The 25114-nt window shown below is 39.0% G+C and overlaps 3 protein-coding genes across 9 annotated transcripts in view; all 3 read left to right on the top strand.

Annotated features, from left to right (window-relative positions):
• The first annotated feature begins 1155 nt into the window (after positions 1 to 1155).
• On the top strand, positions 1156 to 6044 carry LOC103702151 (protein NETWORKED 4B). 4 transcript variants are annotated; one of them, XM_008784462.4, is made up of 4 exons: positions 1156 to 1346; positions 1641 to 1708; positions 3841 to 3993; positions 4189 to 6044. In XM_008784462.4, the coding sequence occupies exons 3-4, from the start codon at positions 3900 to 3902 to the stop codon at positions 5853 to 5855; spliced, it is 1761 nt and encodes a 586-aa protein (XP_008782684.1). In that variant the 5' UTR covers positions 1156 to 1346; positions 1641 to 1708; positions 3841 to 3899; the 3' UTR covers positions 5856 to 6044. The 4 variants fall into 4 exon arrangements, with proteins under 4 accessions (XP_008782684.1, XP_008782683.1, XP_038980289.1 ...); XM_008784461.4 differs by having other exon boundaries at positions 3838 to 3993; XM_039124361.1 differs by lacking the exons at positions 1156 to 1346; positions 1641 to 1708 and adding an exon at positions 2158 to 2289 and having other exon boundaries at positions 3838 to 3993.
• Positions 6045 to 9226: 3182 nt separating this feature from the next.
• On the top strand, positions 9227 to 13805 carry LOC103702149. The gene is made up of 3 exons (XM_008784460.4): positions 9227 to 9361; positions 10789 to 11077; positions 11178 to 13805. Exons 2-3 carry the CDS (start codon positions 10960 to 10962, stop codon positions 13265 to 13267), a joined length of 2208 nt encoding a protein of 735 aa, XP_008782682.2. The 5' UTR covers positions 9227 to 9361; positions 10789 to 10959; the 3' UTR covers positions 13268 to 13805.
• A 2557-nt stretch (positions 13806 to 16362) lies between these two features.
• Positions 16363 to 25114, top strand: part of LOC103702148 (E3 ubiquitin-protein ligase SHPRH) — a 41899-nt gene continuing 33147 nt past the window's right edge. For 2 of the 4 annotated variants that reach the window (XR_005510942.1, XM_008784458.3), the window contains exons 1-5: positions 16385 to 16478; positions 16994 to 17874; positions 18315 to 18521; positions 24381 to 24442; positions 24555 to 25050. Coding sequence is in view for 3 of the 4 variants with exons in the window: in XM_008784458.3 (XP_008782680.2) it covers positions 17057 to 17874; positions 18315 to 18521; positions 24381 to 24442; positions 24555 to 25050 (1583 nt within the window). In the remaining variant the exon portion in view is untranslated. Of the gene's footprint in view, positions 16479 to 16993; positions 17875 to 18314; positions 18522 to 24380; positions 24443 to 24554; positions 25051 to 25114 lie in introns of all 4 variants that reach the window. The other 2 variants (XM_008784459.3, XM_039124360.1) reach the window with 2 other exon arrangements.

Genomic DNA, 25114 nt, shown 5'->3' with positions numbered 1-25114 from the left:
GAAAAGAAAAATTCTCAATTAAGTCTATCCTACGACATGTAGCCTTTTTTTTGATGGTAAGAGAAAGAGAGATTCACATGCGCTTTATTTATTCAGGTTTAAATGCTTAGAAATGCATATCCGGGATTTGATATAGACTATTATAGATGCATCCAAGACTCATTGATCATTCATTAATAAAGTCTTTTTGCAGGATGATTAGAGTACATGCAATTAAAAATCTCAACTCAAGATAGTGCAATTACTACTCATCTCAACGATTACAAAGCTGGTATGATAATTTAAACTCTAGGGAAGTACTTGGAAACTTGTTCAAATTTGCCAGGACCCGGCTAGAGAAAGGAAGCCCCCAATTCACATGGGATAAAACAATCCCCGGAGGTTTTTCTTTTTAATCCCGAGGGATCTCCGAAGTTGACAAACATGCCCCATTTTTTTTTTTTTTTTTTTTCATTTCAAGATAAGAAGGGAGCATTTCTTTCAATATCATTCTTCATTTGGTAATCTGGCAGGTCGCCAGTGAACCTTCGAGGCTTCAATCAATGCGTGGATGGGTCCATTCCATACCGGTCCATCCCCCCAATCGACAGTTCACCTTCCAAGTTCCAACTATCCCTCCCCAGTTCCTATCCCCATTCCTTCCACTGTTCCCAGTTATCCAGGATATATATATATATTCCGCTGGCGGCGTCTCATCTCGTGCCAAGCCGGCCCCGCCTGACGAAAGCCCTGGCAATTCCAATAATTTGTTTCGAAGTTTGAATCTCCCGCGCCTGCACCGCGCTACACCGCCGCTCCTTCCGCGCCACTCGCCCTCAAAACGCACAAAAAGCCGCGGGCCCCCCCGCCCGCGTGACCCACGGCGCCAGCTGTACTTTCTCCGAACTAACCCTCGTTAAATTTCAAAATATCTGGTCAAATTTGGGGCGATCGACGCGTAATCGGACGGTCGAGGCAGCACTGTTATCAACCGCATTGATGAGCCCGCGTGGGGATCCTGCAGGCGCCCGAGTTCCTAACAGCTCATTCCTTAATGAGAAAACATAAACACGGATTTGTTCTAAAATAATCACATTGGAGTTACAAAACCGACATTTAATGATGGGCAATTTGGTCATCATGGCTCGATTATATAACACCGACATCCCACCGCTTCAGGCGGAGTGCTTCGTTAGCTTTTTTCCTTCTCTGTGAAGAGTTGTGGCTCTTCTGGTCCTCGGTGTTCTCCGATTCCGGCTTCCTTCTTCGGTGGAGTGAGAGGTTGGAACCCTGGGATCGTCAGATCGGACGGTGGTTCGGCCCGGAAAACAGAGTTGAGAACCGTCTCTTGGATAGGATCATAGGAGGTGATTTCATCTATCCATTTTTCGGAGTTAAATCTTCGATTTTCTTTCTCCCTCTTTTTATATGCAGTGTTACTTGTTTTCTTACCCGGGTTTAAAATCCATACGTTTGATTTCAACCTCCAACGTAGTATTATTCAAGAAGGATTTAAGAAGGGCGACTATTTGCTTAATTTTTTTTTTTGATAACTTGATAACATGACCAAGATACTGTTTGTTTTTTTTTTTTAAAAAAATGTCGATCCTATTCATTAACTTCTTTTTATTAAATTAATAAATATATTTGCTGGCTTTCAGGTGGAAGCTCCTGGAATTAGCTGGATCTCTCTCACTACCGCTAAGCGTTTGCCGGAGAAGATAAACAGGTAATCAATCCATCCCATCAGGAGAGACGCTGTTTGCTTTCTGCTACCGGTTTAATTTATTAATAATTCCTGCATTTGACGCACCGAGATTTCCACGGGAGGGTATATTGGTAATTTTACATTATGGTCAAGATCATCCTTTCATCATTTTTTTAGAACATATCTGGATCTGATACAAGCACGTCTCATCATAATCTTCCATAAAATTTAAAGGTAAACCCGAGAGGGAGAGGGAGAGGGGGAGAGAGAAAGAGAGAGAGAGCTATTCATTTATTTCGACCCATTGACCAAGAGCTGCTCAATTAGGTCGGTGCACATGTGATCATGGATCATGAAACTAAACTCTCTCTTACGAAAGCAAGTCCATTTACTTGGATCTTAAATAAGCTTTTTGTACCATCATCGTCACCTCAAGTTTCAGACCTTCTCTTTTTAACAAGGATCCGTGTGTTGAATAAGGTGTCTTCTGATTTATACCTGATAACTGCTATTGAATAGCCTGTTTGCGGTGTAGCTGGACTAGCCTAGGATAGGAATAATTGGATGCCTTGTTTCCTGTTCTTGATCTCAAATTGAACTTGGTAATACTTTGATTTGGTTGTTTTAATATCTGTTTTCTAAACGGCTGGATGTGAGTTGTTTTGATTTGTTCTATCCGAGTCTTATCCTCTACCTTATTTTCGTGAATGTCTGCATTGTAATACTAATTTGGTAGAAGGTGTGCTTTTTGCCTGGTGCCGTTTGGAATTTTCTGAGATTTGGTAGCATGAGCACAAGACTGGGTTTTAATTTCCATTTGATATTATTTAAGTGTCATATGATATTTTCTTGAGCATACTGCTACCCCGAGGATAACACTAAATCCTTTAGCTGACCTATCAACTATGAGAGAACATTATCTGTTGTTTGATTTCAAGTACTGCTTTGTTTATTCCTTGAGAGCAGAGATCAATGAAATTCCATACCGCCTTATAGTTGCTGGCCGATTTTTCTTCTATATGGGTGGTCTTTGAAACTTGTATTTGTGGAGGTTGGTTTAGGTTGTTGTTAAATTTGGCTCCTTTTTCCCCTGAGAAAGTCCTTAAGTTTGGTCCTCTGGCTTATTCTATGTGTCTTGCAGATAATATTATAGTAGTAATTCCCTCTGTGAAATCTTTCCTTTTTCTTTGTCTTTTGGACCTCTTCTATGCATAGATGTTGCTGAAGGATTGCTCCTTATTGCATTAACAGAGACCATCTCAATTTTATGGATAAATGTCGCCTTAGTTTTTGTTGTGTCTTGCTGTTTCTATTTTTTATCTTTGTTGTTGTCTTGATTCATTGTGGTTACACTGTTGTAATTTAGGTTTGTCATGCTGTTTGTTTGTTGCACCATTTGTGTCCCTCGGTCAAATCAGTTTAACTTGTTATGTTTGATCACTTTGTTTCTAAGATTCTGGTGTGGATTACATGCTATGTACTAGTGTCACTGGGGCAGGTTCTGTATTTTTCTGGTCCACTACATTTCTTTCTTCTGTCATATTATGTGAGTTGCTTCTGCTCATAAAGCAAACTAAACTGTGTTCCATGGGTCTTTACACGGAAAAAATATACCTATGCCGTATGATTTCCTTTATGGATGCATATATCATTATTTTGTTACTAGAGCACACTATTATGCCTACTGTTGTAGAGAAATTTTGAGACTTTCTGGATACAACCTGCACACAAACTCATAAAAAAAATAAATTTTTATATTTAATAGTGAGATCAAACATGCTGGTGCTCTAAACTGTCTGAGAATGCACATGTGCTTGTGCGCATGTCTGTATGGTTTTGTATGTTTAGCAGTTATCATGATATCATTCTGTATTCATCTCCACTATTTTCACATCAAGCTAAGTTTGACCATCTAATATTAGCACGAAGCATGCCGTATCTACTCAGTTGGCTCAGTTACAAGTCAATTGTATGTCTATCCATATACATACAAGCATGTATACATATGTTCTTGGGAAAAAAGACCTTATGCCATACCATTGACCATTATGGTTAGCTGTGGTTGAAGTTAAGAGACTCATTTTTTCTAAATGCACTATTTACTCATTCTTCACATGCCAATTTTTATTGGTTATTATCATGTCTTGCAGCAGAATCTGCAGTCTTTTCCTAAAACTTCTGTTGAGCGAATCAGTCTTGCTGGTTGTTAAAGATGAAGCGGATGGCATCTAAAAAATCTCACTCATGGTGGTGGAATAGTCATATAAGTCCCAAAAACTCTAAATGGCTCCTGGAAAATCTTGAAGGTGAGTGTTTAGCTATTTTGCCTTTTCCTTCATGTGCTATATTGTTATAAAATTCTTCTGGTGCAAAGTGTATCCTGTATATGCTAAGGAAAATGGTTTAATAATTGTATTCATGTACTATTTTGAAGAATATCTGATTGGATCAAATGGTGCATCATCTTTGTCACTTAGATTACACTTAACCATCCTATGCAGAGATGGATAAACGTGTCAAGGAAATGCTGAAACTGATTGAAGAGGAGGGGGATTCTTTTGCAAAGAAAGCTGAGATGTATTATGAAAGGCGCCCGATGCTTATCTCTCATGTTGAGGACTTCTACCGCATGTACCGTGCCCTAGCCGAGCGTTATGATAATGTGACAGGTGAGCTGCGCAAGAATGTTCCATCAGAACTTCAATCTCAAGGATCTGGCAATGGATCTGATTTTGGTTCTGAACCGCCTGTGTCTCCAACACTCTCTCCTGAGCTCACTCCTGAGCGCAAGCCACCACGACCTAAGCCAAGCCCAAGAAGTTCTGGCTTCCATTTATTTGTTGGATCTGGTGGCAGCTCAGATGTCTCCAGAAAGGGGAGCGATGGGTCCTTTTCTTCATCATCATCAGAATCTGAATCTGAATCTGATGATGTGAAGGAAGTTAATGTTGACAGCATTTCTTCTAGGCTGCATGACAGGATACTTGAGCTAGAGGATGAACTCTCTGATGTGAAGGAGAAGCTCCAGATACAAGAGGAAAAATTCTCCAATGGCCAATGTGAACATATATTGAACGGGAATCATTTGGGTTTTAGCTCAAAGATCTCAGCATTGGAGGAAGAGTTGATAATTGAGAAAGCAAAACTTCAGGATTCAGAAGCAGAGATTGTGAATCTTCAAAATAAGCTTGAGGAAAGGAATGCATTTATAGAAACTAAGAACATTCAGCTCAGTTTGGAAAAGAAGCAGGTTGCCGAATTAGAGAAACAAATTGCTGTGTTAGAAGCTGAGATATCGGCCCATAAGAATGAAATCGAGGATCTAAAGGGAGCAATGGCAGCTTCCTCTCAGATGTTTGAAGCTGAATTATCAGATCGTGATCTTGAAATTGGGGAGTGCAAAACTGAGCTTATCAATTTGTCTGAAAGACTCTTGAAAGAGAAGTCCAGTCTTGAGGCTGATGTTGAAAATCTTGAAGGTGTCGTCAAGGGACTGAATGCAGAAGTTGATAAAATTTCGGGAGAGAAGTTGCTGCTTGAAGCTCGTCTTGCAGAGCTAGAGAATGTGATTCAGGAATTGGAAATGAGGGCAGCTAGTTCTGCTGAGAAATTCTTACAGGAGAAATCTGTACTAGAAGCTGAAGCTGTCAACCTGTCACAATCCAATGCTTCCCTTGAGGTTAAACTCTTTAAGCTAGAGGTTGATATAAGACAGCTTGAGGCTGAGAAGATGGAAGCATCTAAGGAGAGTGGTGAGCACATTGCTGAGCTAAATCAAAGTCTAGATGCTCTCAACCTACAACTTGAGATACTAACATCTGAGAAGGAGACTCTTCATGCTAAAGTGAACACCCTCATTGATGATGTGAAGTGCCGTGATGATCAAATTAGCCAGATGGATGAGCATTTATGTCAGTTACACTTGGAGCATGCTGAGCTGATAATAGGGATTACGGAGGCGCAAAAAGCTGCTGCGGAGTTAAGCAAGCGGGTGAGGGAGCTGGAAGAGGAGGTGCACAGGCAGAAGGTTGAGATTTCTGATGGTGCTGAGGGGAAGAGGGAGGCTATAAGGCAACTGTGCTTCTCGCTGGAACATTACCGTGATGGCTATCATCAGCTCAGGCAGTTGCTGCAGGGCCACAAGCGTCCTGTGGTGATGGCAACTTGAGCTTCTTATGAGGGTAATTGTCCTGTATATTTCAGGCTTTTTGTTTCCCTACTTTTCTTTCTTCTATCCGGTTATAGCTCTCTAGGGCTATTATAAAGTTTTTATTATGGATGTAAAATGACTATGCTATACTTTATTATATGATTACCCTCGGTAGTTCATGATTAATTTTAGTCGTTTTGCCTGTGATTGTTTGTCTTACAAGTGGATCATTTGATTCTTTTGTCCCCTTTTTCTTGCAAGAGATTTAGTTGTTCTCATTAGACACTTTGCTTTTTGAGAATGCTTAATGACTTTCCCTTTTTTTCCCCTTTCAAATAATTCGGTGGTAATGCATCTTGTTTCTGCAGCTAATTTAACTGGACATTGATCTGTGTTTGCTTTGGATAGTTGAATGAGTTCTTTCTGATCTCTGAACTCACTTTGCTAGTTCGTCCTATTTCCATAAATTCGATCATCCGTACTACCATATAAGTATCTTAATCATTGTTTCATTGAAATTCATAGTTAAAACATGGGGCATGAGATGATGTACACCATTTTTTGCTCCAGGTGATCCAAAGTAAGTATTGTTAATTTGGGATTGTTATGATTTTTGCTGAATAAGGCTGAAAGGAATTAGATCAGACAAATTCATGAAGGGTCTGATCTTGAAGGGGTAAGTTGGGTCAATTTCTGAATTTGTAGTTAAAGTAAAAAGTATTGTCAGCAGTTAGTGCTAAACTTTTGACAGCAGTCCAATGATATCATCTTTTAGCTAGTTTATAAGTGATCGGGACCTGAGGTCTGGTGCAGCCTCTCTCTGGTCAAAAGTTTTAGTTGCACATGCGATTTGTCATTAAAAATTAATTTGGTGTGTTCGTGGTTGTCAGCCTCCAATATGCTATCTATTATTCTTTTCTCTTCTTTCGTTTTCGTCGAGGATCATCAATGTGCCCTTGTCCTCTTTGTGGTCCTCTGGTGAATGAATGGTCGGCAGCAATTTACACGAAAAAAAATAGATTATGCATTCTCATCAAGATTTCGCAAGTCTTGATTGCCTCTTTAATGGTCCCTTCTATTTTTCCAATTATTTACAAAGGATTCCTTCCGCCCCCACCACCTTCCCATGGTGTACCTCTACATCAAGGTATATACATATCCGGTACATCTACACAAAGCCAAATATGAGACATTTTGTTTATATCAATGCTTGCAGAGCTCGACCTTTTTTTTTTTTTTCTTTTTATATGTGTTTAATGGTTTTTAAATTATCTATATTGCGTGTGTTTAATCGCTCATCGGTTATTTATTGAATGAATTTTAGATATTTATATAAAATTAAGAAATTTAAATAATACATTTTAGCTAGTCTTTTTTTTGTGAAGTTCTGAATTAGTACAAATTTAAATATAGATAAAAGAGCGGGGATAAACATGGTATCCGAGGTCTTGCTATTAATTCCAATGAGTGGAGAAACAGTTTGAACTAAATATGGGATTAATTAGGTTAATTTTTATCATAATAACAAAGAATGGCCGATATCTGCGAGGTCTATGGTTAAAACAATGACAATTATTGCAGCCATCGTACGTTGGGATGTCTGCATTGCTGTTTATTCCAATCACTATATTATATTTTATGGGACTTCTAATAGTACGCCACGGCCGTTATTTTATACTTTTGGTGCTCGTCTCACACGCTTACATCTAGAAAGAAGCATTAGTGCTGTGGCACTTGGCCCTGGACGTGATTCTGGCGTCAAGCTTGCATGACCTGAGATGCGAGACTTCACGTTTCGCGTCTCACCTGTCATCTAGTCGGCAGCTCTAGGCCCTAGTGGATAGATATCGGCATTAGACCGCGTCCATGGATGGGCATGGTGGGGCCAACGATCGGTGACTGAGATTGAGCCTTGTCGGGAAGTGCCCGTGGCATGGAGGGGCGTTTTCTTAGATGCAACTGGGAAATTCTAGGTGCCGTGATGCTATCCCAAAGGACCCGTTTGGTCCGCGAAAAGGGAAGAAAGCGAAGTATAGTTAACAAAAAAAAATAATGAGATGTTTTTTGTTTGGCCGAATTTCTTTTTTTTTAAAAAAATGAAAAAGTTAAATTTTTATGAAAATATGGTTTCCACATTTTATGAAAAAAAAATTTTCATAAGAAATATGGAAAATTTATTTTTCCATTAGTCGAGAATCACTCTATTTTTATTTTTTTCTAAAAAATATACTTCAGTATTAGAGAGGCATTAAAAACTTAATTTTTATTAAGAATATAATATGAATTACACGTAATTTTTCCAAAAAAGTGAATGGTCAACCAAACATAAGCACTCTAAAAATCTGTCATTTTTCTATGGTCAGTCAAACATACCAAAAGTACTTTTTCAGGCATCTTCTTCCTCGGAATCTGTTTTACAAGAATTATATTCCTATGAGGAAAAATGCTTTCCGCGAACGAAACGAGCTCTAATGATTTTGCGAGATAACTTCTTTAACAAAACTAGATGTTCTTTAAACTCTCTTTTCTATTTTTTTAAAAATTTATTCTGGCCTTTTTTTAGCTAAGCTGGAACTTAGGACTTTATGTACCTATCTTCTTTTTAAAGGAGAGAAAAAAAAAATAAGAAAAAAGTCAGATTCACTAAAATAATAATTAAAAAAACTCTCCCTCACTCTTTAGGGTAGACTCCTTAAATTAAAATTCAATTTCTGCAAGATGTACAGGTATAGATGAGTATTAATTGTAGCCATGCCATACTCAAAATATCGTATCAGAATTTGTTAACTATTATACTAACAGTAGAAAAGTTGAAGGAGTGGTATTTGATATCTTAATTAAATATTTATATGTTGTTATATATATACTTTTTAAAATAATTTAATATATGACAAATTATTATATGAACCAGAAACTGAATTATGAAGCATATGTATAGTGGATAACAAGCATCCCCTATTTGATTTTGAATTGTTTAAATATAAGAGGTAATATGGTGAGTGGCTATTGGACTGATCTATCTAATAATTAAACTTAAATCCGAAACCTCGGGCTTTGATCTATTTATTGATACTAAAATTGGAAATGCACCGGAACAACGCAACTGGCATGCTCATTATTCTCGTGCGAGTCGCATTAAACACCGGTGGGTGAGACCGAGTCCAACGCCAGGTGGTCGTCTAGAACGCAACTTTCGTTCGTGTGCTTTTTCCTCGAAGCATCCCTCCCAAGCCCTATCCGAGCCCTAAAACGTCAATGTGGACACGGAGGAATGGGACACGACTGGATTTTGCGGAACCGCCTCTTTGACCGACGTCTGCGACACGGTCCGGTTGAGACCTCACCAGTCAAAGTTATACAGTCAGACAGAGAAAAAAAGTCAGCCCACCTCCCGTGTCCCGTGCTTCCTTTTTCTCCATTTCATTTGCCTACCTTTTTGTCTACACTCCGAGAACTCCCCAGAAGGAAAAGGAGGAGATGAAGGTGAAGAGAAGAGAGGAGGTATCAGTCGTCTAATTTCTAAGGTTTTTCCCCCTTATCTCTTACTACATCTCTGGTTAAATTATGCTTATACTGATTCTGATTGTAATAGGATTCCCTTGCTTAGGATATGAATTGAACTATTTTGGTTGATTGCTTTTCTTCCTCTTGTTGGTTTTATTTCTTGCATAACCAGCATGAAATTTATCTCTCTGCTAGCTTTTTAAGCTCCTGGCACCTTTTCTTTTTTGGAGTTCTTAATTCGTTGTTGGTTTCCAGGTTCTTGGTGCATATATGCTTCAGCTGAGTATTAATTTGCTGCATTTGTTGGATTGCCTAATTGATATGGTTGTCATCTTAATTTAGCTTAATAGATGAGTTGGAGCTGCTTCTGTAATTCAGGTTGAATTTTTACATGTTTTGGCATGTTTTGGAGCTGAGTAGTTCGTTTTTTTTTTTCTTTTTTGTAAATTGTACATCTTGATGGTCGGAAAAAGCTGATAGTTAATGAGAAAAAGAGTGAGAGAGGAGCTCGTTTCTCGCTGTATAAGGTACTTCATGGGAATAATCCATTCAGCTGATAAACTTTCCCGGGTGTGATATTATTTTCATCTGCTGGAACGAGTTTCTGGACCTTCTGGCGGAAAACTACAGCTATTTCGTTATCCTTTTCCATTCAAGGACTGTTAGGAGATTTCTAGTTTTTACTCCAACCCTTTTCTTTTACATGATATTTTTTGTTCGAATTAGGGAGAGGGGTCAGCAGCTTGGGGAATTGGTGCTTTTGTTTACTTTGCTTCTTAGGCTTTTAGGGATTTCTTCAAATGAATGAGCTAGGCTTCTGATAATCCCTACTTCCCGTAACCTAATTTTAGGTCCCCTTTTTTCCCCAAGATAACGGTTGGGGGCTCCTTTATTAAATCATGATGAAATATTTGGCAATCTGTACTCTTGTAGCATTGGGCTGTCATGTTACCACTTTTCACCGGTCAATCTGATGTAACTAATGTGTTAGATTTTCCTGCCACTTTTATGCAGCCCTTAGGTTTTATTCTTTTTATTCTGAGAATCTGTAGTTTTTCATAAGTTGCTGACTTCGATCTTTCTTTCTCTTTCATGTAGTATTTGATACTCTCTTCTGTCAAAACCTAGAAGCATCTGGACCTGATGTTGTTTTTGCATTTATGTTCTGTATCATGGATTACATTTATCAATTTTAGCTTATGGCTTGAAAGCTTTTTTTGCTGTAATTATGGATTAAAGGTTTGCTAACATTTGAAATTGAAGTAAAGCATCTTTTGAACACACTTCAGACCAGTTTTACTGAAGAGGCTTGTTCGAAAAATTTTACAAAGTTTGCTGTACTTCGTTGGGGGACTTTTCCTTGATATAAATTTCAGAATGGATCTTGATAGATCATGTATTTCCCAGTTCATATATGTTGACTGCTCTTGTACATTTGGTGATGCAGAGAAACATATCATGATGGCTCATTAACTTATACGTTGGAATACGTGGTCTACCATCTTAATGTTGAATAACCATTGGAAGGGCTGAAAGAACAGATGGCACACTTCCACCGTTCCTGCTAGGCTTTTTAGTTTAAATCACTGAGTGGTATATTTAGCTTCTTCAAAAAACCATGGCCAGCACCGTCCCTGGAGTCCGTTTTGTAAGATGTCCGAAATGTCTTATGGTTCTCACCGAATTTGCTGACGTTCCGGTGTACAAGTGTGGTGGGTGTGCCACCATCCTTCGAGGTAAAGATTTCTCATCAATCAATTTTTGGTACTAGGAGTTGCTCTTTTATTTGTTCAGAGGTTTATTTTGTCAATTCTTTTTCTTTTTTCTGCAATGCAGCAAAAAGCCGTATTTCTGGTGGACAAAATGTGACTCTAGGATCACTTGGGAACACTTCACAGAACTTACCAGACAATGGCTTCTTGAACTATGGATTGTCCTCTTCAGGGAAGGATTTGGTTTCTGTGTCTTCAGAGTTGGACAGTGAAAGAGAGAAAGCGGTACCTGTAAATATTCAGTCATCTTATCCAAATGATTCAATCAATTTGCATGGGAATGTAGAATCATCAGAGCATGAAGAAAATAAAACTGAAGAAAGAGGCTTTGACCAACATGCCCCTCAGCCGACTGATCTTCTTGGGCCTGAAACAAATGACACAAATATCGAAGTGGAGAAGACTTTAAAGCTTTGCCAACAAGGTCGTGAAAGCTTGAAGTTGAGTGATAGAATGGAAGATTCCATGGAATCAACTGACCTTGATACTTCCTCAGAGGAGGACACAGCTGATGGAGTGTATGACGATAAGCATGGTATTATGTTGAGATCACCAACCAGAGACTCTCGTGCTTATGATGCCAGTGTCTCCTCTGCTGATGATGGCTGCAATGATCATGTTTGTAATAATCATCCCATCTTACCTGAAACCGGTTTTACACAGAAAAAGGTTCTGGACTCGATTGATACTAAAGGAAAGGAAGCTGAAGAAGATGACTGTGGGGAGAGAAAGGTGGCTGCTGATACTGGAGCAAAACTTCAAGTTCAAGATTTTCCAGCAAAGCCATCAAATGAGATGCTTGACTCAGCTGTTGTGGAAAAGTTTGATTCAAATATAGATGAATTTCCTTCAAAGAATAAGATCCAAGCATGCAAATGGGAAACTTCATTAGATTCTGAAGATTTCCACTCAGTGCAGAACACATTGGAACCAGAAAATGGAGGGTCTTTGAGAATGTCAAGGGATGCATTCTCCTGCGAGGACTCACTCAACCATCCATATGGCAGCTCACCAGCTAAGCTCAAGTCTTTTAAACATGCTGGCATGAAGATACTGAGGAAGGTTGATGAATTGAGAGATGAACTTAGTGAATTATTCGATAAAGCGGTGGAAGGGAAGGGAAGGCCTCACTCCAGAGGCACCCTGCAGGAAAGCATCACCAAATCCCTTAATCCAAACTTAGCTTGCCATCCACCTAAAGTATATGAGCCAAGAATACTTGTTCCCCGACAAAATAGGTCTTCTCAGATTCCTTTACCAGAACGACCCCCCTGTTCCTGTTTGCATTGCCATTATAAGGACTGCAAACTGTCCATGCAGTTGGCACCTAATATCTGCTGTCACAATGGGCTCTGCAGGGCTTGTGCCCATGGCATACCTTGCCAATCTTCCAAGGCTGTCTGTCCAGGTCTGCATATGTATTCTAGTTTCTCATCATGTCGTCACAAGGCTAAGGCACCTGGTGTTGAGTCAGAGAAGTTGCATTCCAAGGAGAAAAGGCAGCCGATGAAGCAATATTGCCGGCCTGTCTTTGGGGGTGCACCTTTTGTTATCTGCTACAGTTGTTTGAAGTTACTTAAGCTGCCAGTGGATTTTTCAACATCGAGGAAGAGATTGCATAAGCTGCAGTGTGGTGCTTGTTCTGAAGTTCTTCTGTTCTCATATAGAGCCAGAGCTTATTCTATTCCTTGCACACCTACTGAGGCACGACATCCACCGAGCGAGGTCGACAATGGTACAGAAACTTCTACTGTAAACGAGATTTCTGCTTCTCATTTTAATGATTGCCGTACAGGGGATCCAATTTCTTATTCTGAAGAATACGGGCCCTCATTTGGTATGTGCTACTCTACCGAAGAGCCTGCATTACATGTCTCAAGGAACTCTTCTAATATGATGGAAGAGAGAGATGGTAAGCAAGGAACAGTTTCGCGACTCCATCGACTCATGGGCTACTCTTCAGCTAGCGAAATATGCCGTCAACCTTTTGATGTTGATGATGAATGCAGAAGCTTGGAACCAACCATGCATTATCATAGACCTGAGGAAGGACATGTGAGAGTTGATCTTAAAGGGAAAGGAATTTGCATTCCTGATCATTCAGCAACTAGGATTTGGAAATGCATGGGGAATATGAGTCGCCAAAGAGAGTGAGAACAAGGAGGATAGGATCACCTTTGCACAGATTGTTCAAGAAGGGAATACTAGAGGTGAATCATGGATTAGAGATCATGAAGCTAACAGTCCTTTCTGATGGATATAACTGAGATTCATAGGTCAAGGCTGGGAATGATGGGTAGGTTAGCCTTGCTGAAGGTGAACCTGTCGTTTTGTATTTTTCTTTTTACCATCTCCAAACCCTTTATCTATTCACCAATCATCATTTGTTTACAAAATAAATCCAAATGAGATTGTTTAGGTGATTTTTCAACCATTGCCAACATCACTCTTTCAGGTGTCTAAAGCAGGGTACTGAGTCAATCTTCTTTTCTTTTGCGGGATGGATTGTATTATCAGCCTTGTACGGTAAAGGCACAACATGATTCTTTAAAATCTGAATTAGAGAGATCGAGTATGTAATAAAATAGTCCTGTTTTTAAGGTGCTTCGCTTTCAAGGCCCTCAATTTTCACCTTTTGGCTGATATTAATTTCTTTTGTCTTCGAATGCGAGTACAGAGATCTTTTCAAACATGATATTGTACTTGTATTGTTTCAAATTATCATCTCTTGTAACATTATTACATTTGATTCACTGAATATGGTGGCAGAGCTGAGGATCTGCTCATCTAGTTATCTATCATCAGCAAATTCCATTTCCACTCCTATGTTGGCAAGGTGTAAAATCGCCTAAGTTATTTCTTGCAGCATGTACTAGATTTTTTTCCCCTCATTGGTTTGTAACAGTCGTCTTTGGCTCTCATAACTATAGTTCTCTGACAAGCTGCTGGACTATTTATGGCTCCATCGTGCACTTGGATGCTACTCTTGTACATTAAATTGGTGAATTATATTGTGTCTAATGCTTAATTGTCGTATAAATTGTTCTGTTTTTAAGAATTATCATTACTTTTAGAATGATATGTCCTAGCTCTCGTGCATAATGTACACATTTTTAACTGAAATAACTCTTTGAAGCCTGAATAAGCAATGAGCTTCCCTTATAACTTGCATTAGAAACTATAGGCATAATGCATCAAACTTAGGTTTATTGTTGCTTTGTTCATTATCCCCTTCAAGCCAAACTTGAGAGGCCTTGTAAATATGGAAAGCAGCAGAGAGCCCAAATAACCATATACAGTTTCCTTTTATCAGCTGTATGTCGTCGTAAAAGGCTATCTGAGAACTCTACAAGGCACTGAACAATTAGCCACTGCATATATTGATCTTGAAGATAGAACAGATTGGAGGAGAACAGTGCTGCCATCCAAAGATAAAGTTCCTCCATTTCCAACCATCCAATTTAGTTTATCAAACAAGTAATCAAAATCAAAATTTTTGTATTTTTCTGCCAGATAATGGTCAAGAAATGACTGCACAGTGTTATTAATTGGAATACCAAACTCCCTACTGAGAGTACTTTGCACATCAGAAAGGGTGGAAGGTCTAAAATGAGTAGAATAGAGAAATTAAAACCCACATCACATCCTCTAATCCACTGAATGAATTTAGAGCTCAAGCCAAACTTATGCAGTACTTCTCGATCAGAAGCCCGCTCCATATCTGCTTCGATTGCCATCAAAGCCTTCCTCTTACATGCTTTCTCCAAAGAGTGAAAAACTTCCTGGGCCAGCATAATATTCTCAGATTTATTAGGACCCTCTACAAAGGCATCTTAACTGACAGATATCAATTTTGAGAGACTTCAACCAAAGTACTAATATTTTTGCCACAATCTTGTAAACTGCATTCCAAAAACTGAATGACCTATAATCTTTATGAACTAGACAAGTAGACTTCTCGGGCATTAAGGTTATGTAAGCGGCTTTCCAGTCTTTAGCCATGAGACCAGCCTCGAAGAAGTTCTTGATTGCTTCCACTACTTCTTAATGATAGGCAGGCCATACTCTTTAACAGCGGCTTAATTTTTTCATTTGTCACCGCAACCACTAAGTAGTCATTCTCCAACCAAAAAACAATATTATGGATTGAAGGCAGCTCAAAGGGCCCAAATGGCTTTGGAATATTCCATTTCTCCTAAAAAATCCACAAAGATTGCCAAGCTTGCTCATCATTCTCTATGATCGCACCATCTACCAGTTATATTTTATTTCTTCTTTTTCTCAATATAGTACTTCGAAAAAAGGAGGAGAATTAAAATCTCCCATCTTTACCTATTGGATTCTAAATTTTTGCTTACTCAATATTCTATTTTTAGTCTTTCTTGTAGCTAGACGGTTATTTTGTACACAAGCATGCTTGTTTGCACATGGTTACATTTGTATAAGACTAGGGATTAAATATAAAACGATAAAATTAAGGCTGAGAATTTTTTAAGTTTAGATCCACTCAAGTTTGAAGAGCAAATTTTAAAAACTAGATCTACAATCATAGCCATTCATGTATTCCACGGCAATCGCGATGCAGCAAAACCAATATATTGCATGGGTTGTTGTCTCATGTACAATACAAGCCTTGTCGTAACACGATCGTCGCACAATACACGGTTTCCTTCTAGAATTTGAGGAGATTCAAATTCAATTTTTTCTTAATTAATATGGGCTAAACATAAAATAACAGCCAAACAATGAACTGAAAATTAATAAAGCTTTATTTAATGCTATCTTTTTGGTCCAATTAAGCATGCATTTAAGGCTTAACCGGAAAAAAAAAAGGAAAAAAAAGACATGCCTTTAACCTCATTTATATAGGAGCTAGTACTTAAATGAAGTGTAATTGAGAAATTATAATTTCCCTTCCTTTTTCTAGTATATGGGATGGGGAATCCAACCGGATTACACCAACCAGTTATAGTGGATAAAATTTAGTTCGGATCCGCTTTCAATTTGGACCGGGCGCAACGTGGCTTCTTGGTCTACTCTTCCACATGGGTTTGGGTCGGCATCCGGTTCTTGCGGTCCGACCGGTCGAACTCGTATGATGGCTTTCTGGAGGCCAACGACACATGTCATAATCCCGCCCACGGGTCCCACTTGTGGCCCGTTGGTGGTCCTTAAACACTAAATGACTAAAATGCCCTCACACCTCTTTCCAAATTACCTGTTCCGACCTCTCGATATAAGGCGGACAAGTTCCCTCTCGCGGCCACGCCGACTTCGGAGCGCGGAGAAATCTCGCTCGCTCGGACGCTCGGGTCTGTTCTTTTCTCTGAGGTTCTTGAATCGACTTCGAGAATTCTTTTGTCTGGTACTTTTTAATGAACTTCTTGACGAAGATTTTTTTTTTTTTTTTGGCATATGTTTTTTTCTTTCTTTTTGCTTGAATTTGGCTTCGAATTATGCAAGATTTCGCTTGATTTATTTGTGCAATGTGAAGGTTTAGGGTTTATGAATTGAATTCGGTTTTAATTATTAAACCCTTTCATTGGGACCGTCTTCTTTGAGTAAGTCCCTTAATCGTTTAACATCGTTCAAGAATATGCTTTCTGGTTTTCTTTTTCAATCTTACCATGCATTACTTCGAAGAATTTTCGATATAAAGAGCATGCTTTGCACGGAGTTCATCTAATGATGCTAAAATCTGAAAATTTTATGAATCTCTGGCCGTTGATTAAAGATTAGATTTCTTAAATGGGGAAGTCCCGAAATTGCAACTCTTGTCGATATATCTAGTTAATTTTCTTTCCTCTTTTCATCATTTTTTTTTTGCTTTCCTCTTAGTTCTTGAGAGACTAATTGTATTTCTTTCTTCTTAATTTGCAGCTATCGATCGTTTGGTTCCAGGGATTTGAATCAAATCTTGAATATAATCCTTTATTTCAGCAAATGGCAAGGAAAAAATCCCGTCCAATACGGTCTGGAGGGATAATATCTGATTTTGGTGCCCCAAACAGCAGTAATAGTACATCCGAGATTTTAGTGCATGACAATGGTCTCAAAGAAGTAGATGTAGATAGCAGTCAAGAACTTCCTGACTTTAGGAAGCCGATTTATATTGATATAGATCTGAGTCATTGGGCTTCTGATGAACATTTTGACATAGCAGAAATCTATCTGATTGATGTGAAAATTTCTGATGGATTAATTGATTATGGGTTGATAGAGGATAGCTTCAGAAAATCCAAATTTTCTCTTCGTTTCCGCTTGTGTGATGTAGAGGAAGGTAGCTTTAGGTTAGGCAATTGGCCTGTATTGCCGGCAGATAGTATCATTCTAGAATACCTTGTTTTAAAAAACCATAGTTCAGAGGAAAGCAGAGAATGTACAGTGTCTTTATCCGGTACATTTGATGGCCCAGATGATAGCATCTCTTGTCTTGTCCACTTGGTTAGTCTAAAATTCTTGACACTAAGACTTGATTTAGAAGTTGAAGATTTGGGGATTGTTCCATCTTTTAGATTTAGAGTACAAATACTAAGAAGTGCTTTTGATGCATGTGAGTCCTTGTTGGAAACTGTGAGGCAGCCATGGAGGAGGAGTATGATGAAGGTTATGTCTTGGCTACGCCCTGACGCTACAACCTCAGAAGCCATATATGGGTTAGCGGGTTCTAATGTGCATCAGTATGCAGCTGGTAGGTTTGGGTCAAAGAAGCATGCTCGGTTTGATGCTGCTGGATTTTATGAAGCTATTAAGCCTTCTAAGTAAGTTGAAATGATTACCACAACTTAGTAGTGACAACATCTTTCTGCCACAACCCCTTATATGCTACACAATTGTTTCACATGCTGATTGAATTAAATTATACTATTGTATAACACCTCTTGAATTGTGTGAAGCACTGACAATTACATAAATACCGTGACCATTTGCGTGTATAATGACCATGCCCCTGCTTTCTTTCACTGGCGAAAAGCCTTCAACTGATCCTATGGTGAAGAGTGCATGTTTTTAGCAATTTCAATCTAGGACCACTCCAAGAAGTGGTACTTTAATTGACAGAAGAGTAGGATTTATTATTCAGTGTTGATTCAACTTTGTTATGATTCTTTTGTCTCTAAATGGTAAACTGTTAGTGGTTTTTCTTCTAATTCAAGATTTCAACACTGTTAGTGCTATATTATGTTTTTCTTTTGGCTGATAGGGAGGAGCAAATGTTGGAAGATGAACTTCCTGACTTGCTTCCTCGTCTAAGACCATATCAACGTCGTGCTGCTTATTGGATGGTTCAACGAGAGAAGGGGATTACAAAATCTTCAGGCAATAATATACAGTATCAGCTGTCTTCTCCATGTAATGTGCCGGTCATTTTTCTCGATAAAAATTCGAGAATGTTCTACAATCCATTCAAGTAAGATTTTATTAAGGAAATTGCAATTTTGAATCACTAGTTCTTTATGCATTTTTGCACATATCCTTTCAGACTTTGAAACAAAAAAGACATTTTTCCACATATCCTTTCCATATAACACAGCCCAAGTTGCAAACTTTTAGTGACAGTAAGTAGCAGAAGCCAGCTCACACATGAGAAATTATCAGTGGCATATATCTTTAGTCCCCAAATTTTTCTTCAACCCAAGCATCTTGAAGATTCTTAGCTTCTCGCCCCCCCCCAACCAAAAACAAGAAAAAAAAGAGAAAAAGGGAAATAAAATCCCGTGTAATAGCCTGTGTCACCACGATTCTTGCTTCTCTTCGGAAGATTCGTGTTGGATATGCATTTGTAAGTTGGATTTTCCTATTAGGTCAAACTAATTGTTTGCAACTCTTTGACGAGCAATTGGCCTTTCTAGCAATATTTTCTCACCATAGTGATGTTGGAAGGAGTTTTTCCCCCTTTCAAGAGCTAGCAGCCTAGGATAAGGATGTCATAAAATAGCTCTCCAAAATGTTGCCTTTCTTGTATTCTTGAGCTAATTTTTGGAACTTGGGTGATAACCTTGTACTAAAATACCTTAATCGAATAATGCCTTCTAGTGCTTTCTATTGAACGAGATTTAAAATTCACTTGATATATAATGTAGTCAAAATTATTTTCTTTTCTACATGTACCCCTATCTACTTCTTTCCCCTTTCCGAGTCAGACACTTAGAAACATGTTCAAAACTGAATCTTGCAATTGTACCTGTGCAACACTACTGATAGCTATTACAAGAAAATATGCCTTGGGTCCTTTAACAATCAGTCTCTGATATTTGTAATAGCCTATCTTTGCTGGACAATCACGCCTGACATCAAATATTTGTGTTTGATACATATCCAAGGCAGATACACTTGGATACTTAATGAAGTTCTATGGTTGCCAGTTTTAAGGATCGACGGAGAGTTAAACTCTTCTAACAATGAGTTTGACTTTCCATTTTCATATTAGAAGTGAGTATTTTTTCTATTAAGTGATTGGCCAAGGATGTAGGTGTTGAAATAATTTTGAAGAATGCTTGGAATGAGGAGTGGAGGGGCGATAGCCGCCCACTGCTCAGGGATATTCATAGGATAGCGAGAGATTGTGTCTCAATTTTAGGTTGCTTATGTGTATCAGGAGGCAAACAGGGTTATAGACTAGATCGCCTCTTTCGCTGCTCACCACTCGGAAGAGGTCCTTTGGACATGTTTTGTAGCCGCCCGTCCACCCTCATGCCATCTCCTTTCTCTCGATTCTGTTGGTTGTACTCACACTAGAGCAGTGTGAGTAGCTGTTATACCAAAAAAAAGAATGTTCTTTTTGTTATATTCTTAAGTTAATTGCGAAGTCTGAATAAGGAACATGTATAATAAAAGATCTTAACAAACAATATCTTCTTAATATTTATTTTTAATGTTTCAACAAAACAATATTAAAGGTATAGATATATATAATTTAATTAAAGTTATAACTTATCCTATGTATCCCTGTATCTCCCTTTTCTTATCTTTGGTTGAGTTAGACATTTGGATATGTATCCGAATCTGATTCTCTTATACATGTCCATGCAACATTGACTAGTAGCATATGCAGACATGTAAATAGATTAAAAGTCTTTTGTAAGGTATGCTGAACTGGCTTGTATTAGAAAACGGTTCCAGCTATGGGGCCGGAACCGGCCTGAATCGGCCAGTACTAGATACGTACCGAACGGTTCCGTCCGGTACGGCTTAAACTGGTGCAAACTGGTCTGTTCGCACTGATTCGCCTCAGTGCGCTGCGCGCCCGCACGTGCAGGGCCGGCCCGAGCCCTAGGCGACTGAGGCGGTTGCCTAAGGCCCCGGGCCAATGGAAGGCCCCCGGGAGGCTGACCAAAAGGAAGCAAAGGCCCCATATAAAACTAAGATCTGGAGCTGGCTACGAGTCTTCCCCCTTGATGGAAGGGAGGTGGAGAGTTTCCTGGCCTGCGGAGGGGCAATTTGGGAAGTTGGGGACAGTAGTTTTGTTTTGAGTGGGGAGAGAGAGAGAGAGAGGAGGGATTTGGTTGGCTTGATAGACGCCTGAAGCCACTCTTATCTTTCATCCCTTCTCTTTTTTGGTTTTGGTCTTGGTTTTCCTTCCCTCACATTACTCCTGATCCAGCTGGGCCATCTGGAAGAAAGGGGGATTGGAGATGGACTTCTTGGAGGGTGGAGATTCTTTTAGTTTTCTCCTCTCGGTTTCTTCTCCCCTCTTGGGTGGTAGAGAGAGAAAAGGAGGGAGGGGGTTGAATGGCTGCTGTGCTGTGATGTTGCAGTTGCCGCTTGGGTACTCACTTGAAGGGGAGATGGTGGGATGGGGTGAATTTCCCATAATGACCCTACTCTCTCTTATAGAGAGGTTCCTTTATGGACAAATTCTTTTCTTTACCTTGACCATGAAGTGCTATGGGATGACCTTTTCCTGTTCGGCTCTTGCTTGATATGGTAAACAGTATTGCCAAGCATTATCTCAGTTATTTAATCAGTTTCATGGCCCTTCATTTAGAGTAATTACTTTTATGTGCTTCCATTCAAGAATTATATTAAATTGAAAAAGCTTCTTGTCTATCTTTGTTAGATTCATGTATCTTTGTTGAAATAGTGTACTTAATAGCTATCTATTTTTATATATTTTTTTAAGTATTTTATATTTATTTAAAAAAAAATATTATTAAAAAAAAGAGGCCTCGTTCATTGGATTCGCCTTAGGTCCTAGAATGTATTGAGCTGCCCCTGCGTGCGTGTTATGCGGATCGGTTCGACACCAGTCTCGAACCGGTCCGGTAGGCGACCGGTATGCCTACTGGTACCGGTTCAGCGTACCTTGCTCTTTTGTTTCTACGAAGTTTAGTACCTTGGATGGATCATCGTGAATTTTGAGCAATAAGAGGTCACATCAGGGACACTATTTAATAATAATGCTAATTAATAGAAATAGAGTTAATCATATGCTATAAGGCATACTTCATCAAAATAACTCTAGGGTTCTAATTCTTGGTATGACAGAGTAAACTGATCTGATCTATGGCTGTGACCTTTATAGATATCAATACCAACAAGCTTGGGGTTGCAGATCAATGGGAATGATTTCTGCAGGGCTAGCTGCTGTTTCACCTTGCAATTCTTGAATGGAGATGAAAGATGGGGAATGGTAAAATAAATTTAGAGGGAATGATGAGGGAAAAAGAGATGAAGATGAGGTAGTAGAAGAAGGTAATGGGAAGAACAGCATAAAATGCTTGCTGCTAAGTCACTGCTTTTAACATATTCATGAAAACAAAGAAGAAAGAGAGGAGTGCTAATGATAGGGGAGGAGAATAAGGAAAAGAAAATGAATAACATAATGACAGAAATCAAGATTGCCATTGTTTATAATGAAGAAGGAAGGGTGGAATCGATAAGGTCAACTAGAAATTGCCAAAAGATTACCAAAATGCAACCCATAAAGTTCAGTCATGTGCTATAAAACGACCTCTTGAAGGAGGATTTCTCTGTGGGGAGTGAGATCCACTTGGCATTTTAAATTACTTAGTTTAGGACAAAGATCGCCGAACCGGCACCAATTGGCGTACCGGTCGGCCACCGGACTGGTTCGGTACTGGTACCGAACCGGCCAAAAAGATGCGCGTTGTAGCTATTTGGCCATAGCGTGCCGTGGCATTAAATGGTCGTTTTTTGTGGCCACAGCGCGTCGTTTTCTGTGGCCGAACCGACCCGGTCGGCGCCGGTACCGGTTCGGTACGGGCCGCTATTTTCTATGGCCGAACCGATCTGGTCGGCGCCGGTACCGGTTCGGTATGGGCTGAACCGGCCGGTACGGGCCGATTCAGCATTCCTTGGTTTAGGATGTTTTAGGATATAGAGCTCCAGACTCAAAAACTTAGAACTACTGCTTGTTAGCCAAGGGGTTTGACCAATGGGGCAATTCTCAGCTCACAGCATTTTAAGTAGAATTTCTTTGCTTGAAAGATAAGCCACACTATTAGTGACCGAAAATGAGTGAATGGAAGTGTCGGTACGGGGAACCAGCTCCGATTAAATTATAGTAGCAGTAGTAACAATAACAACGATACTTATACTAATAATAGTATTAGTAATAAGAAGAAGAATAAGAAACATTTAGGAAGCAGGTGCATGTACGAGTTTCCAAGGAGATTCTAAAGGAGATGTGCAACCTTGAATGGGAGATTTGCATGCCACTTTATTGTTGCAGGTGAATTTTTCAGCTATATGCTAGAAATGGGGAAGATTGGTAGAGTAGTTAACTTGTTTGTACGTTAGGAATTTTCACCTATTTCTTCAGTAAATATAAAATTTTAGTTACAGTGTAGAACTTATGGTCAAGGTTTGAAATTCCAACCATATTGCCCTGAACCATGCACCATACTGCCCCATTTTTGTGCCATCTCGACCCTTATCAATTCAATTCATATTGACACCCATGTATCATTCTGCATATCATCTTGATACATAATCGGCGTGCATTGTGTCACGAGATTTCAAACCTTGCTTAGGGAAGAATTCTATTAGAAACCTTTCTTCAAATATTATCAACTTTGAAAAGGACCATAGGAGTTGGGAAACTACACTCCCCCTTTATACCTAGTGTAGAACCATGTCAATTTATTTTTCCAAGCTAATTTGATTTTTTTGGAATTGCTGGATGTGACCTTCAAACAGCAGATATCCTTAATAATCAATGGTGTACTAGGTCAAATGAGAGTATTATTGGAAAATTGTAAGCTATCTCAATCAGGAATTCTCCAATGAATTAGTTTATAGAGCTATTATAGACAAATCAAGTTGAGAGAAAATCTGAGATCTCATTTTAAGGGTCTCTCTCTTGCTAAAGATAGTAAATCTCCTAGAATGAAATTTCATCTCCTGAAAATAATGATATATTTGACATATAGCAGAATATGTTAAAAATTTAAAATGTAACTATACAAGGAAACCGAAGCTGGTAAAGGTGAATTGCACCAAGTCTTTGTATATCCATTAAATTATGGTATGAAATAAGCACTTGAACACTGGCCATAGGGGATTGCTCTTGCTCATCATAACTTGATGGAACAGTCAACATTGTGGGGGAGTGCTGAATGCAAGGGTGAGTTTACATGTACACCTCCTCCAGGAGTTTATGATAAAAAAGCATTCTTGAGATCTATCTGATGGAGAAACTGGCCAGGAGACACCATAACGAGAGTCAGAACATGAAAAAAATGGTCATCTTTCCTATGTGGACAAAATTCATGTCTTTTATCATGCCTTAAACAGTAAAATCACATGTAATGACACAAATGTCATCGCACTTCAGAGAACATTTGAAGAGGATCTTGGTTTACCAGGCCCACTTGCAGTTGTTGATGATTTACCATACTGGATAGGCAACATGCTTTCAAGCTCCCCTGAGTAGGTACCTTAGGAAGTGTGCAAGTATCCCTGCTAGATGTGTAATGTGCTATAGATTTTCACATGGTGCCTGCCTCTCCTATTCTCTAATACATGGATAGAAGAATCACTTGATGGCACAAACCTTATCGTTCTATACCATGACAATTTGTTCATATGCCACGATCTTTCAAAATGATTGTTGTCTAGAAGACATTTTGTATATTCATCCATCTTGAAGATAGTAGCATATTTATCTGTTTAACCTATTTCACTCTCTTATTAATATGTTTCCAAATCATTTTTTTCGAGATATACTACACAATATCATATGCCTTTAACTTGTTTCTGGTCACCACCTGTACATTTTATATCTGTGGGTTGTTTTCCTTGTCAGTGGCAATATTTCGTTGCATCCGGAGTCCTCACCAGCATATGTTTCTGGTGGGATCCTAGCTGGTAAGTAGCTGCCTTTGCACTAATATTCACTTAAAAATATTGCAGATTACTAACTTGATGCTACTGCATCTATTTAATTATCCTCTTTACTCTCTGTACTTACCTATCAAAGATGAGATGGGCTTGGGGAAAACTGTTGAGCTGCTTGCTTGCATCTTCTCTCATCCCAAGCCATCCTTGGGAGAAGGCTTTAAATCTCTTGATGATTCACAAGATATAAGTAGTCAGATTAAAAGACAGAAACGAGAGCGTGTGGAGTGTGTTTGTGGTGCTGCAAGTGAAAGCTCCAAGTACAAAGGTCTATGGGTGCAGTGTGATCTTTGTGATGCTTGGCAGCATGCAGATTGTGTTGGTTACTCACCTAAGAAGAAACCTTTGGTTTCCCATGAAGTTGACAAGAGAGGGGGCTCTGAAGAGGTTCTGTCTGCTAAGTCAAAGGGTGGTAAAAAGAAGAAAGATATGAGCATCATAATAGAAGCAGATGGAAATTATGTATGCTCACTCTGCTCAGAACTTACTGAAGCTGCTAAAATTAACAGGCATACTGGCTCAACCCTTATTGTGTGTCCGGCACCTATATTAGCACAATGGCATTCTGAAATAATTCGGTATGATACTTCATCCTACCATCTTTGTTTAAACCCTTTAAGTGCATGAGTTTCCTTCTAGTAA

Source organism: Phoenix dactylifera, chromosome 3, assembly GCF_009389715.1.
Source record: "Phoenix dactylifera cultivar Barhee BC4 chromosome 3, palm_55x_up_171113_PBpolish2nd_filt_p, whole genome shotgun sequence".
Taxonomy (NCBI): domain Eukaryota; kingdom Viridiplantae; phylum Streptophyta; class Magnoliopsida; order Arecales; family Arecaceae; genus Phoenix; species Phoenix dactylifera.
This window is presented reverse-complemented; position numbering and strand designations above follow the sequence as displayed.

Bases quoted from the DNA above. Each gene is read 5' to 3' on its own strand.
- LOC103702149 (XM_008784460.4), top strand. From the start codon at position 10,960: ATGGCCAGCACCGTCCCTGGAGTCCGTTTTGTAAGATGTCCGAAATGT. The intron at 11,078-11,177 runs GTAAAGATTTCT...TCTGCAATGCAG, and splicing joins GTGTGCCACCATCCTTCGAG to CAAAAAGCCGTATTTCTGGT.
- LOC103702151 (XM_008784462.4), top strand. From the start codon at position 3,900: ATGAAGCGGATGGCATCTAAAAAATCTCACTCATGGTGGTGGAATAGT. The intron at 3,994-4,188 runs GTGAGTGTTTAG...CATCCTATGCAG, and splicing joins GCTCCTGGAAAATCTTGAAG to AGATGGATAAACGTGTCAAG.